The sequence below is a fragment of the Platalea leucorodia genome (assembly GCF_965183815.1).
Source record: "Platalea leucorodia genome assembly, chromosome: 4".
Taxonomy (NCBI): domain Eukaryota; kingdom Metazoa; phylum Chordata; class Aves; order Pelecaniformes; family Threskiornithidae; genus Platalea; species Platalea leucorodia.
Genome location: NC_138826.1, coordinates 110,589,588 through 110,603,222, shown reverse-complemented (window position 1 = coordinate 110,603,222; position 13,635 = coordinate 110,589,588). Strand labels below are relative to the sequence as shown.

At 39.8% G+C, this 13,635-nt stretch overlaps 1 protein-coding gene across 1 annotated transcript in view; it reads left to right on the top strand.

Annotated features, from left to right (window-relative positions):
* Window positions 1–7,087, top strand: part of GRAMD4 (GRAM domain containing 4) — an 82,261-nt gene extending 75,174 nt beyond the window's left edge. Inside the window, exons 15-19 of the mRNA XM_082308548.1 lie at window positions 1,439–1,586; window positions 2,050–2,143; window positions 3,213–3,297; window positions 4,994–5,062; window positions 6,105–7,087. Coding sequence (XP_082164674.1) covers window positions 1,439–1,586; window positions 2,050–2,143; window positions 3,213–3,297; window positions 4,994–5,062; window positions 6,105–6,206 — 498 coding nt within the window. The 3' untranslated portion in view covers window positions 6,207–7,087. The remainder of the gene's footprint in view (window positions 1–1,438; window positions 1,587–2,049; window positions 2,144–3,212; window positions 3,298–4,993; window positions 5,063–6,104) is intronic.
* The last annotated feature ends 6,548 nt before the right edge of the window (window positions 7,088–13,635 follow it).

The window sequence follows — 13,635 nt, the reverse complement described above, 5'->3', positions numbered from 1 at the left end:
TCCATGTCAACTTTCTTTATTTTTTTTCCCCCGAGGCATCGTTGTATTACAGTTACCCTAAAAGCTGGATGGTAAATACCCTCTGTCATGCCTGTTTTGTCAGTCTGGTTTCTAGTCAGCGGTTGCAGTGCGCACTTTTTCATTTGCTTTGGATTTCTTTTGTTGGCGCTAAATCCTGCAAAGTGTCAAGGGCTGCCAACTTCTGTGCAAAAAAAACCAGCAGAGGCTGGTTGGCCTCCAGCAGCATCGGGCCTTTACAGAAGGGCTTAGTCCTGAGCTTGCATGCTGTCAGTTTGCCAGTTGTTTAACTGCATGTGTACAGTAGGACTAAGAGCTGTTAATGCTTCGATGACAAAAGCCAGCCTTTGGAATCGTGTGGTGCCCCACCAAGATGAAAAAGCAAACACAAGCAAGCTTTCCAAAAGAAACTGCCTGCCATCCTTCCAGAAGCAAGGCTTGTTTGCTAGGGCAGTCTCCAGTGGTTCAGGAGCTCTGTTTAAAAGTAGATTTTACTCAAATACTTTGGTTTTGGGAACTCCATGCTACCTTTTCCCCCCCTAAGGATGCTGACAGCCATTCTGATTTTGTTTCACATGTCAACACTCTCAAAATTCGGTGCATCTTCAAAGCAAAGGAAAGATCAATGTCTCTAATGCAACCTGAATAAATTGAACTGGTGTGCTCTAACCACTGATAACTCTTCTTTTTTTAATTGCATTCATTGTGTGTAGTCTCTTGGTTTGTGAGCAAGATCTTGCAGATTCATTCAGTTCATGTTTTATTCTATGTATTATACTGTTAAATAGACTTCACTTTTTTTCTTTTGTCACTGTCACATTTGTGTTGTTTGTTTCTTTTCCTGCTAGCTGTCAGGGCATGAAAAGGTATGGATCGTAGCGTGGAAAACTTCCTTTCAATTTCAGCATATGTGTTCCTAATGAGCTAATGCAGTTTTTTGTGGCTTTTTCTTTGTTTGCTCTTTTTTCTTTCTAAACTTATTTTGTGCAATAATATTTTGTGCTTGCTCTGTCTCTTGAAGACGAGCCAAGTATTGGTAATATATTAACTGTTATTAGTCCCACTAGTATGATAATTGGAGTTGTGTGCAGTGACTTAGCTGTGTCTAACCAGATATACCCTTTACTGTAGAAAAACGGTATTTTAAGATAGGTCCATCTAGCACCATGTGCTTTCACCCCTGCAAACTATGTCCATCAAAGGGCAGCACTCTGAAAGGTGATCTTCAGATAGCACATTAGAGCTTTGTGCTATAGCAATAGCATATTGCAGTAGTCCAAAGTTAACTTTATTGAAGTAGCTAATGAAAATGGTTGCATTACAGATCTTTTTTTAGAAAGAGTAGTTAGCCAAGTTATTTTTAAGAGCACAGCTTAAATGTTGCTCTTCAAATTTTGGAATCATGTTTATTTTTCTGCAGCTTCAAACAGCAGCATCCAGAAGTTACGTGGGCTCAAGTGCCCCAACCGGCATAAGCAAAGATGAAGACACAAGTCGCTTTCATACCACCAAGAGGGGGAATTTCCATGAAGTTTTTAACTTGTCAGAAAATGAGCGTCCTTTGGCAGGTATTATGCAACAGGAAGGCTACATTAGTAGAGTATTTTCTAAAAAGCCAAGGATCGTTGAATTCCCTTTCTGTGTAATATACTGGTATAAGCTTTTGATTAAAAAGACTTGCTTTAAATTAGGATGAATGGAGATGGTCTTTTTCATTCCACATCCTTACAGTGCTTTGAAAGAATGCACAGCCTGGCATGCCTTTTGTGGTAATGCAAATGGAGTAGTCAAGTTAAAGGGAATAATTGTGTGGGTGGTTTTTGTTTTGGTTTGGTTTTTAAACGAGCATTAAAACAGATGTTATGATGTCTAAAAACACCTTATTTAGGCTTTTCTTTGTAAACACTTCTAGTTTTAGGTATCTAAAGTTTAATTTTCAGTGTTTTCTGCTGTTTTATAAGGAAACTGCTGGGGGTAATGCCTGTCTCTTTCTTTTTCTTAAAGTAAGATTTCTTGTTATGACTTTTTCAGTGTGTGAAAATGGTTGGCGCTGTTGCTTGATTAACAGGGATAGGAAGATGCCTACAGACTACATCAGGAATGGAATTCTTTATGTCACAGAAAAGTAAGTCATTACACTCCAGACATTTCTCAGGAGGGAAATGCAACGGACATTAAAAAATTGAATCTAAAAGTAATCCTTCAACAATGTTTTGAAACAAAAATGCCTTTTCATGGTGCTTTAAAACCTCAAGAAAGCACCATAGGAGAGGGAGAGCTGAATCTGGGGTGTGGTAACGCTTAACAAATGTGATTTTGCCTTGGAAAGGCTTGCATAAGAATGCAGAATAGCTCTATGTAGTCGGTTGTTAGTAGCTGCAGTTCTTGATGTGGATCTATCTATCTATCTATCTATATACTAAAAAAGAAACCTAAAAGCTAGGCGTATTTTGAGAGTTGTGATCAATGGGTATTTGGCAAATACTCTTAGTTTCTTTTTTTAAAGCAAATTGAACGTATAACTTCCTTGAAACAATGTGCAACAAAAAGAAAACAGAAGTTCAAGCCTTGGTTTCAAAACTAGTACTTGATTTTTATTTTTTTTCATCCTTACTTACCCCCTAGCCTCCCAGGGCTGAGTAGCTATTGTCACTACTGTTTGGGTCTTGCACTGAAATTCCTTTGGAGTGTAATGAATGGAAGTAAAGCTCATCTGTATGCCATGTCACCTAGTGATGGAGACCACTCTCCAGCATTTAGAAATCTGAGCTTTTGTCTGCATCACAATAATGTGAAACTAATGCACTGTTTTCCATTAATCTTCTCTTAGGATGGTAAAAGATTTATAAACCTTTTGAGATTGGTATTTCAACTGTTTAATAATATACATGCTTCCTGTGTCTTTAAAATGCTCGTCAGGTTTAACCATTCAGTGCAGTAATATAAAACAAGATTTTTTTGTGTGTGCATGCTGTGTGTTCTGGGCTTTCAGACATGTTATCCAGTTGCTAGAATTTATGAATGTTTGCTCTACTTTAGAAGCCGTAACTGAATTGCGTATTATGTGCCTCTGTCTTTTTTTGAAGCTGATTTTAACCTGTGAGATCTCAAACTTCAGAAGTGACAGGAGGGATATTGAGAGCTTTGTTTTAGAATACTGTATCAAAATGACCATTTTCTTTCCTTGTCTTCAGTTACTTGTGCTTCGAAAGCTCCAAATCCGGCTCATCTAAAAGAAATAAAGTTATAAAGCTAACGGATATAACAGATATTCAGAAGGTATGTCTGTTTTGTGTTGCAAATAGGGGAGAAAGCTGGTTTTCTGTTCAGCTAGTCATGTTTTGCTTTTCTACTTATGTTATTTTGAAAAAGCATGCCATTGATAATTTTTGTATGTAAAATGTAATTCTTTGATCAAGAATATTTCCCAGAACTGCTTGTTCAGCCATTTGGACTCACCGCAAGCAAGCTTACTATGAACATAAAACCAAAGTAGTTTACCAAACCCTTACACTTCTGAATTATTTTAAAATTAAAGTTGTATTGTTTCTTAACTCCTGTGTTGACTAGAGCTGTGTAGGCTTTAAGAAGATTTATTGTGAGCAGGAATTGTGTAATACTAACTTCAGTTTGGGTGTTGATATTGGTAGATGCACCATCTTAAAAGTAGGTGCCTCAGGGGGAAGAGGGATTATTGTCAGTGGAGAAAGGTAGATCATTAGAATAGCCAGACTGGCTCGGGCTGGAGTTTCGTCTGGTTGGGATCCCATCACTAACAGAGGCAAGAAGTTGGTGGTTGGAAGCACGGCAAGTACAATGTGATCCTTCCTCTGGTTGAGGTTTATCAGCCTGCAGTCACCAATGGCTTTATTGCTGCCTTGCATCATTCTACATGGCATTTAATGTCACTTTTTGTTACTCTCTCTGAAACGTCCTACTCTTAAACGCAGCCACCCCTGCTTTCTACTACGTCCTGTGGCTGTGAGTGCCACAGTTTAAATCATGCTGTGCAAATAAATACTCAGCCCGGTGTTTACTGCTTAAGTACCTCCAGATTTTCAAATGAATTCCTTCTATTTATATCACATATCTATAAAAGAGACAACTTACGCTCAACTTGAACATTCCCATTGGAATTAATAATTCATATTGATGGATTTTAAACATCATACTTGAAGTAATGTTGGCTCGTTGTTGAGTAGGTCTTTACTGCCATAAAGGTGCTTTTGCATCTGTGTAGTTTTTTCAGTGAAGATGAGACAGGGATCATGCAGCCAAGCATAAGAATGTACTGTGCCTGGTTTTATTTAGGGGTGGGAAACACAGGCCCGACTCAGGGTCTCTAACCCCTTGGGGGTATTCCCCACTTCAGCCAACTGTATTCCTTCTTAGCATTACGGACTTTCTTTAAAAAAAACAAAACAAAACAAAAACCAAAACCAAACAAAAAACAAAACCAAAAAACAAACCTATACATACACTGTCTATTTAATTTGGAAAAAAGAAGCTTTTTCTGATCTGCTTGCTGCTCCTTTAAACAGTGGGTGAATGTTACTTCTAGGGAAACCTCTAGGTGATGCTCACAGGCAGGTATATACACATAGGGCCAGGGTGTTCTACCTGCCCGCACAGTCCAGCTGCCGGTGCGGTCCCTGGCATTGTGGCTGGGCCAGCTCCTGTGGGCCATAGCGGTGCTGGGGTGCTCGGTTTGGGGCTGGGGCTCATTCTAGTAGGCAGGCTGGGTGCTGTGGCATGTGGGAGGAAGAGGAGGGGCAGGCTTTTGCTGTCTGAGTGATGCTGTGCCCATTGACTCCAGGGCCAGAGAACAGCATCTCGCCTCTTCTTGTTTGTCATAGAGGTCTGTCAGTTGTGTCTGGGAGGATACACCAGTGACGAGTTGTGTAACCTTCTCAGCACCTTTTGCAGTTGTTCAGTACGTAAGATATCCTTGGTCTGTGTCTTTTTTTCTTTTCAGTATAAAGTGCTCTCTGTTCTCCCGGGATCAGGGATGGGTATTGCTGTATCAACACCATCTACACAAAAAGTAAGTAGCTAGCTGTATCTGTATCCCTGTGCTTGACTTCATGCCCTTGTTGTCTTGCATCTCTGGCTAGCACCAGCATAAAGGCTTTTTTCCCCTTATGCCAGTGTTTGGCTTTTTTTTTTTTTTTAATTCACTTGTCTATTATTCGGTATATTTGGCTTCAGAATTTTAATGATTCAAATATTTAGCTTCTTCTGCTGCATCTGGAGTATTTTACTATAACAGTTAAGAAAGATGTGCTTCCTCCTTTCTGCTCCATTATTTCATTACCCCCATTGACCGTTCCCTCAGCATCCTTTATCAGGAGCATGGGGGCTGCTCTGCGTGCAGCCTGGAATGAAAAGCTGTTGGCTTGAGAGTGTCTGGGGGTGAGGAGGCTTTGGGGTGGAAGGGACTGACCCTCAGATGCAGTTTTCCTGTTTCAGTCTTATGGTGCCAAAGATTTAAGCTTCTCTAAGCCTCAAATACCCTTTGGGTGACTGAAGCTTTTCTTAACATGACTGAACCTTATTTTAAACTAATCATCTATAAATAACTTTTCTCCAAGTCACGCGACTGTTGCACCAGGCTTTCTGCTCATTGTCTGATATTAAGAAGTACTTCTTAATTAGAAGGTTAAAAATGTTCATTTACCTAAATAAATATTCTATGAACTGAATCAAAGAGGCACAGATAAAGATTTTTAGATCTTTAATGGAAGCAGAGGTCAATCAGGAAAACATCATGCACTGAGCAGATGGAGAGGAAAGAGAGCTGAAGTGTTCTCCATCGCTAATACACTATGCAGATGCATTTTATGCCATGGTTGTTTTAAGAAGATGGAATCATGGAATCATTAAGGTTGGAAAAGACCCTGAGAAGTGAAAAAATCTTAGAAACTCTGCTATATATCCAAGGATTTAGTAGAGAAGAGGATTTTTATGTCTTTATTAATGCACTTGGAGTACAGTTCATCTCTTCTTCTATTGATTTGGCCAAAACTATACCTGGAGGAAGATTTTTCTTTTCTGGACTGACATGATCTTTTTTTTCTGTCATTTAGCCTTTGGTGTTTGGTGCCATGGTACACAGAGATGAAGCTTTTGAGACAATTTTCAACCAATATGTGAAAATAACCTCTGCATCATCAAGCAGTGAGAGCTAGTATCTTATCTTAGAAGATCTAAAGGAAACTTTCTTATTTTACAACTTGGTAGTGAAAAAAATGAACATCCTCATCTATTTTGCAATAATTTTTCTTGTCTGGTGGTTTATATTCTATCTGTTACATAAATCAAGTGTATTTTATATATGCCTTCATGTTTGTTTTTAAGGTTTTTGTAAAAAAAAAAAGAAAAAAAACAACAAAATGAAACAAAACAGTGAAAGTGCTATCATCACTATTAGCCTTGCACATTAAGCACTTTTAATGTTTATTTATTGACATTAAAAGCTGGGAAGATACTTGGAGAACTGACTAAATAATGGAGTGAAACAGATTGATCCCTTTAACTCCACTGGTATCACTAGGGATACATTTGTCCCTTTATCTTAGTTATTTTTCCCTGATATGTGAGAACGATGACTGCAGCAGCCTGAAGTCTCTTTCTTCAGCTCAGAGTTTTTAATTGGGTTCTTTATTAAAACTGATAGCAGCACCAAGGAAGTATTATCATCATAGTATTTCCATATTTATAACTGCACTTAAAATAGCTCCTTCTCGCTAATTCTTGCATTGCAGGAGGATATTTTACTTGTTTGGTTAGGTTCAGTTTTTCCTGCGTAGATGTTTAAATTGCTTGTACAGTGAATTGGAGGAGAAAGTTTGTAACTATATCTTCCTTTCCTAATTAACCAAAGTAAGAGGAAGGAAGGCAGGCAGATACTTTTTATAAAAGAGGGCACCAAAATGTTGTTCCTAAAATGTTAGGCATCATATATTTGTATTTCTGTAGATACTTGTCATAGAAGGGCTCAACTATTGTACATGTTGTATGTACAAGGTGTTTGTATGTTAATGCATTAAAGACTTGCAGGCTTTTTGTGTTGGGGCAGGTGGGAATAATTACACTGAGGCATGACTCTCTCTTCTTAATTTGGCTTTTCTCTTGAGTTACCTTGTAATAAAATAACACTATAATATAGCAGCTGAAAGCACTAGTTCCTTTTCAAAGCATAATTTGAGGGTCATTGGTATGTTGCTGTCTTTCCCCTTGCAAAATTAAATCTTAGTAACAATTAAACCCAACTGCCAGGTAAAACAGGAAGGCTGTGCTCCTTCTCTAAACTCTCTCAGGCCTTTCTAGAAGCAAAGCACATATTGACCTTTGTCTTTAATATTAGAAAGCTTTTATACTCTATATAATAGCACCCATCTGAGAGGTTTAGAATTTTATTTGCATTTGCATGAAAGCACAGTAGGAGTTATGCCAAGCCTTCCAGTATGTCTTTTCCTTTGCTGTGTCTTTTGAGATGGGTAGTATGGATGTCTCCAGACATTGTATGAATGTCCCCAAAAAAAGCAATGGAGAGAGAGAGCAAGTTCTTATGTGAAAATGGGACTTAATTTCATGGATTTTTTTTTTTCTCTTTTTATTTTAACAGGAGTTTTCTTTCTTTATAGGGAAAGGGGTAAAATGAAGGAGGGAGAGGGGAGACAAAGACCAAAGGGTGTTTAACTCCTAGCACAGTTTTTCACTAAAGTCTCTCAACAAATGCAGCAGTAATGAAGAAGGTGGCAGTCAGACTGCACAAACCTTATTTCATTCTGGCCATGAAGAGGTATAATATGAAGAACTTAATGTGAACTTGATGTGAAGAAATACTGTTGAATACTGTGATTTGGTTGGGTATTGTAAAGTGAAACACTGATGGGGTAAACTCTGTGCCCTGGGTGGAAACGTGAACAAGAATGGGAGAGAATCCACCGTAATGGCTAAAATGTTATTTTTGACTTCTCCCTTTAGAGTAGGACTTCGGCATGTCTTTACATGACCTGAAAAAGGGGTGCATTTGTAACACCTCCTTAGGTATGGTGTAACTCAGGGCCTGAAAACTTAAAATATAAGTGAAGCTGGTGGGAAATACATTTTGTCATCATGTAAAATGGATGTAGCTTGACAGTTTATGGTTTCTTCACTTTACACATTCAGGTTTAAGTAAAAATCCTTGATCTTTAATTTTTCTTACCAAACCTACTTTAAAATCAACTAATCTCTTTTTGTAATTGGTGTGTATTATCATTTGGCATTCCTTTCTAGAAGCTTCCTTGAATAGTAAGTGTGGCTAACAAATAGGCATTAAAATCGCTTAATGTTATATAAATCTTAATCAGATTCATTCATTTTGTCTTAAGAAAAAATCCCTTGGGTGTGTTTAAGGTTATCCTTTTTTTCGAAGAAACAGAAAACTATATTTTTTACAGAGACCATGCTCTTTTTCTTATTTTTGTATCATTTTTCAAGTGTAATTTATACCTTCACTCTGATCATAACAGCAGTTTCAGTAGGAAATCAGTTGACTTGCACTTACTGCCTCCTCCCCTGCCCACCCTTCACTGGTTGACCCTAGTATATAGGGTTGCCCTAGATTCTGGTTCCTGGAGGAGCTATAGGTCCTGTGCTGATGGTGCCAGGACAATTAACCATACCTAGGCTTTGGAGAAGGAGAAAAGATCCGTTACACTTTTTCCAGACTGAAATGCCTCATGCATACAATATGCTCTTAAATTTTTTTTTTTCTGGACAAAAAAATTAGAAAATTCTTATAAATTCTAGTGGGTTGACATTTGAAATTAATCCACGCTTTAACAGCGTGAATGTAAAAACTAGCAATTCTTAGAGCAGTAAACCTACTGCAAACTGCGATGCAACATCGTTTCATTCTAATATATAGAAAACAGACTGGATTTTTTTTAAAAAATAGAGTTGTAATATAACTGACAAACATCTATGTACATATTTTGCAAAGTTCACTTTACATTGGGTTGTCCGGGTTCCTGCTACATAACTGCTCCTGTGGCGTGCGTAACACCAGAGACACTAGAAGATGACCTCGGCGTGTTTGCTCGCGGGTACTCCTGTGCTTTTCCGCCTGCTACACCCTCACAGGTTTGGAGGGCAGGAGGGGATGGACAGTGAGTAAATATATACTTGACTTGTGTAATTACACTGAAGTTCACCTTAAATTCCAATCTTCCTACGTAGTTCTGCAGTATAGCCTGCTGTACTTCAGTAACAGGCTGGGTCGTGCCACTTAATGTAAAGTGCTACTTTCTAATAGCAGAAAGTGATGTTCTTGTCATTCTGTCTGTCTGTTTGCTGTTTATATTTGCAATTCTGTTTTGATGTCTGTGGTTCATTGCTGGATCATTCACGTGTAATTGGATTTAACTTCTTTAGAAGTGAATTGGTTAGTTTGAGTCCCTTTTAAAGAGGAAAAAAAAAGGGAGATGAAAACTGACTGCTTTAATTCTTTATCGGTGACTATTTAAATTCAAAAGGCAAAAAAAGCTGAAATATGAAATCATGCCTTTCCGTGCACTGTAGCTTTTGTGAGGCAAGATTGAATGAAACAAGCTCTTTATTAGTAGCAACATCACACAGGATGCCAGCAGCAAAACCCTACCCTTGTTCCTGCAGACAAAGAGAAAAGAGATTTTACCCAATCATGAAGAGATGAAAGGATGTACTTTTTTTTGGCTACTTAAACTTGTATTAAAAACACTGGTAGTTTTTATTGAATTCTGTACATTTTGGCAGATGTTTAATTTCTACTAATCATTGAAATATAATGGATGTTAAAATTTTTATGTCTGAAGTTTGAGTCTATATTTTGAAGTTGTAAATAATTCATTATCAGTGTAGCTTTTGTTTGACAAAAGACTTATACTGTATGAAGAATTGAAATAATGAAATGATTTGCCCTGTACATTTTTTAAGAAAATCTTGTTTGTTTAAAAAGTCTTGTATAAATTATAATTTTTATTTAAATAAACCTAAAAATGCTTTGTGCTAACACTTTTTACAAACTTGAATAACTTATCTATCAAAACTACGCCTGATTTCTTGAAATGAGGTGAGTTAGTGCTCTTTGGCAGATTCATAGCCACCTCAAGTCCATCACTGAGGGGGAGGTGCGTGGGTTTTGTTTCTCACTGCTTTTGAAGCCCAAGGAACATGCTTTTATTTTAAATAATCCTGTTAATGTATAGGAGAGCGGCTGTATATCTTTGGTTAGATCTTTGTCTGTAAGTGCATCTGTCACTTTGTAATCATACAGTTAATTTAAGGGATGAAAAAGCAACCAGTGATTTCTAAGATGCTGTCACTGCAGGAGGGCATGGGTGACACAAGACTGTTGGTAGGAGTACAAACTCGCATCTGCCAGAGCTCGCCCACAAAACAGATAGGTGCGGAGTGTGCTACAGGTGGGCGCTGGAGGGAAGAATAAGCCCTTTTCCACCCCGGAGGTGTGCTCAGCAGAAGCGTTTCACATCCAGATACGCCTGTTCTTTGCAGCATCTGCGGTCACTTCAGCTCATCAGTCACACCGACATGAACCTGAGCCTTTGGCCGTGCTTCTGTGTAACCTGTAACCCTGTCGGGGATAAATGGCTGGGCTACTTTATCCCCGGGGTATGCCAGGGAGGCTCGCTGCCCAGCACCGGCTTTCACTGGGTACACAGGCCTTTGTCTGCAGTTAGGAGTGTAATACCAGGAGTGAGCTGCCTGCTCCTCTAATCCAGACCTGTTTGTTTGCCTCTACAATACACCTTTCTGCCTGTCGTGGTTTAACCCCAGCCAACAACTAAGCACCACACAGCTGCTCGCTCACCCCTGCCCTCGCCCGTGGGATGGGGAAACGAGTTAGAAGGGTAAAAGCATGTCCCCGAGCAGCGATCGCTGCTGCCGGCCAACTCCCCCAGTTTCTATACTGAGCATGACACCATACGGTATGGAGTAGCCCTTTGGCCAGCCTGGGTCAGCCCCCCTGGCTGTGCCCCCTCCCAGCTTCTCACTGGCAGGGCAAGGGAAGCTGAAAAGTCCTTGACGGGTGTAAGCACTACTTAGCAACAACTAAAACATCGGTGTGTTATCAACATTATTCTCATCCTAAATCTAAAACACAGCACTATACCAGCTGCTAGGAAGATTAACTCTCTCCCAGCTGCAACCAGGACTCTGTTTTGCTCAGCTGAAATAGATCAGCCTGTGACAGATCCTCCAGGCGTGAGTGCGTGCTGCTCTGTTTATTTCAATAATTAGTTTTCTCATGATGGCAGCGACGCATCTGGCAACGCAATGGTGCTTTTAAGCTGGTACGTTACGTGTTCTGAGAATACCTAACTTCACACTTGTACTACTTTAACGCATTTTTCATTAAATATTTGTACAAGATGAGTTGCATCTGCAGCAGTACTTACAGAGATTGGATTCAGCCCTGCCTGCCTGAAGCCTTGTGGAAGGAGAGCGTGGAGCCTGGAAGTCTCATTTTGGCCATGAACTGCGTGGCACTTGGCAGGAGGGGACAGCCTTCCAGAAAACAGCACTTGCTTTCTCAAGCTGGCTTCAGCAGCCCATGAAAATAATACAATTTAACTGAATGAGCTGCTCACCTGCTCTCCGTGTGACTCTAAGGCCCAGGCAAGGAAAGGAGGCGTGCCGGCAGAGGTCTGCAGGGTGTCACCAGCACACGCTGGCTCAAGGCAGGTGAGCAGATAAAAGCATGGCCTTGTCCAGTGCCACGACTAATGGCAAAGGACAGTTCCAGCGTTCAGCTTGGAGAAGCTGAGTGGTTTTCTTTGCCATTACTTTTAAGTAATCTTGAAGTCTGAGCTCCTCTACTGAATCCCTGGATTCACTAAATTCCTCTGTTTAAACAGTTTTAGGATAAGCTAAATGTTTTACTGACAAAGTACTAGCTCCTCTCAGACCTTCAAATATTTTTCCTACATCCTGAGAAAAAGGAACTAAGGATGCGAGGGGTTCCTTTTCTGTGTTCGAGAACTCAGGGTGTTGCACAGGGAACAGTCCCTTGCGGCAGCAGTGGCCGCGCTGGGCTGTGGATGCTCTGTAGGTTAAGTGAGCTTAATGCAGTGCCTCAACGATGCAGCTGTTGTGAACCTGTCTTTGATGTGATATTTAGCCTGCACTGATGCTGTATTTGGCCAAGTTGGATTTGGTTGGGAGACAGAGAGGGAAGATGAGGGGAAGATAAATACCTCCTCCTGTGTTTAAATACCTGTCTCTTCCCTGTGCCTTGTGAGCTTCACAGCTTGTTTGAATGTGAATTAGGCAAAATCTCTGCTTTTGCATCCTCTATTGAAGCTCCGTCCTTGACAGTTTCCATGGAATAGTTATATGTGGAGAATGACTTCCTTCAGCCTTCCTTTTTCCCTATGTTTTTCTGTTAACTACTAACTTTGGTTTTTCTGTAGCCTCTGCCTTATGCTTCACCCTCCCCCAATTCTCTGTATATGTTTTCCTTTATGCTTCTTTCTTGCTTCTCCTCATGTGCATATACAAACTTTCCTCCAAAGCCACTTGGCCCATTTAACCTACTGCATCCCTTCTTTGTCCCCTGCTCTTTATTTCATCTCTAAATGATCTCATGTGAATGGATAAAATCCTACTAGAACTTGTATGCCTAGATGAAAAACTTCTCTTCATCTCTACTTCATTTAGTAATTTGTGGCTGGCTTTTACCTTACAGTCTAGCTGAAAGTTTAAGCTGAATTATGTCCAAAGTTGCTCTTTTTTCATTCCTAAGCTGCCCAAATTTCTGGTTTGCCATCTACGTGACTACTCAATTTTTGAATTGAGAACATTCCTGTTTCCTCTTATTTGTGGTTTTCTGCTTTAGCATTGTTCCAGTTTTTTTCCTCTGACAAAAATACCCTCATTCATTCAATCCTGATTATTTAGAAATACCTACTGACCATGTCCTGATGAACATGTCACGAGTTCACTAAAGCTGCCTCCGCCTGTTACATCTTCCATTTTGTGTAAATTGGAGCTAAATGACTATCTCTGCTGGTTTGGATTACTCAGTAGCTTCCATTCTCTCACACTGATGGTCATGTCTTTGCTCCTGATGACCTGCACAAGTGAAGGGAGAGGATGCTTCTCGGAACTGTTGAGCGAGCTCTTCAAAGCAGACAATCTCTTCTCGACAAAGCCAGTTTTACTGGTGCAAGCCTATGTCGAGCAAAATATGCAGAGGAATAAACGTAGAAGTAGCTGCCTACTGCAAAAAGGTATTTGGCAAGGACTGTTTGAACCTAAGCTAGTATTTGCTCGGCCATCTCCATGCTAGTCTCTTCAGCACAGGGTGTGAGGTTTTACCCTCTCACGGCTAAGTCAGTGAGAACTTCTGAAAATCCTCTCCGTAGTTTTTTTAGGTCAGATTATAAGTTTTTGGGAAGGGCTGCTCCTAGTATAAAGTCTGCAAACCAAACAACTATATTCAGTGTTGGTTTTGCTTTTTGAAAAATCATCTCTTCTGACCAGAAATGTCATTAACCACTCACAAATGTCAACCAGCCACCCAACAGGAATAAGAGTCACATGAGCCCTTTCTAAACCCAACAATCC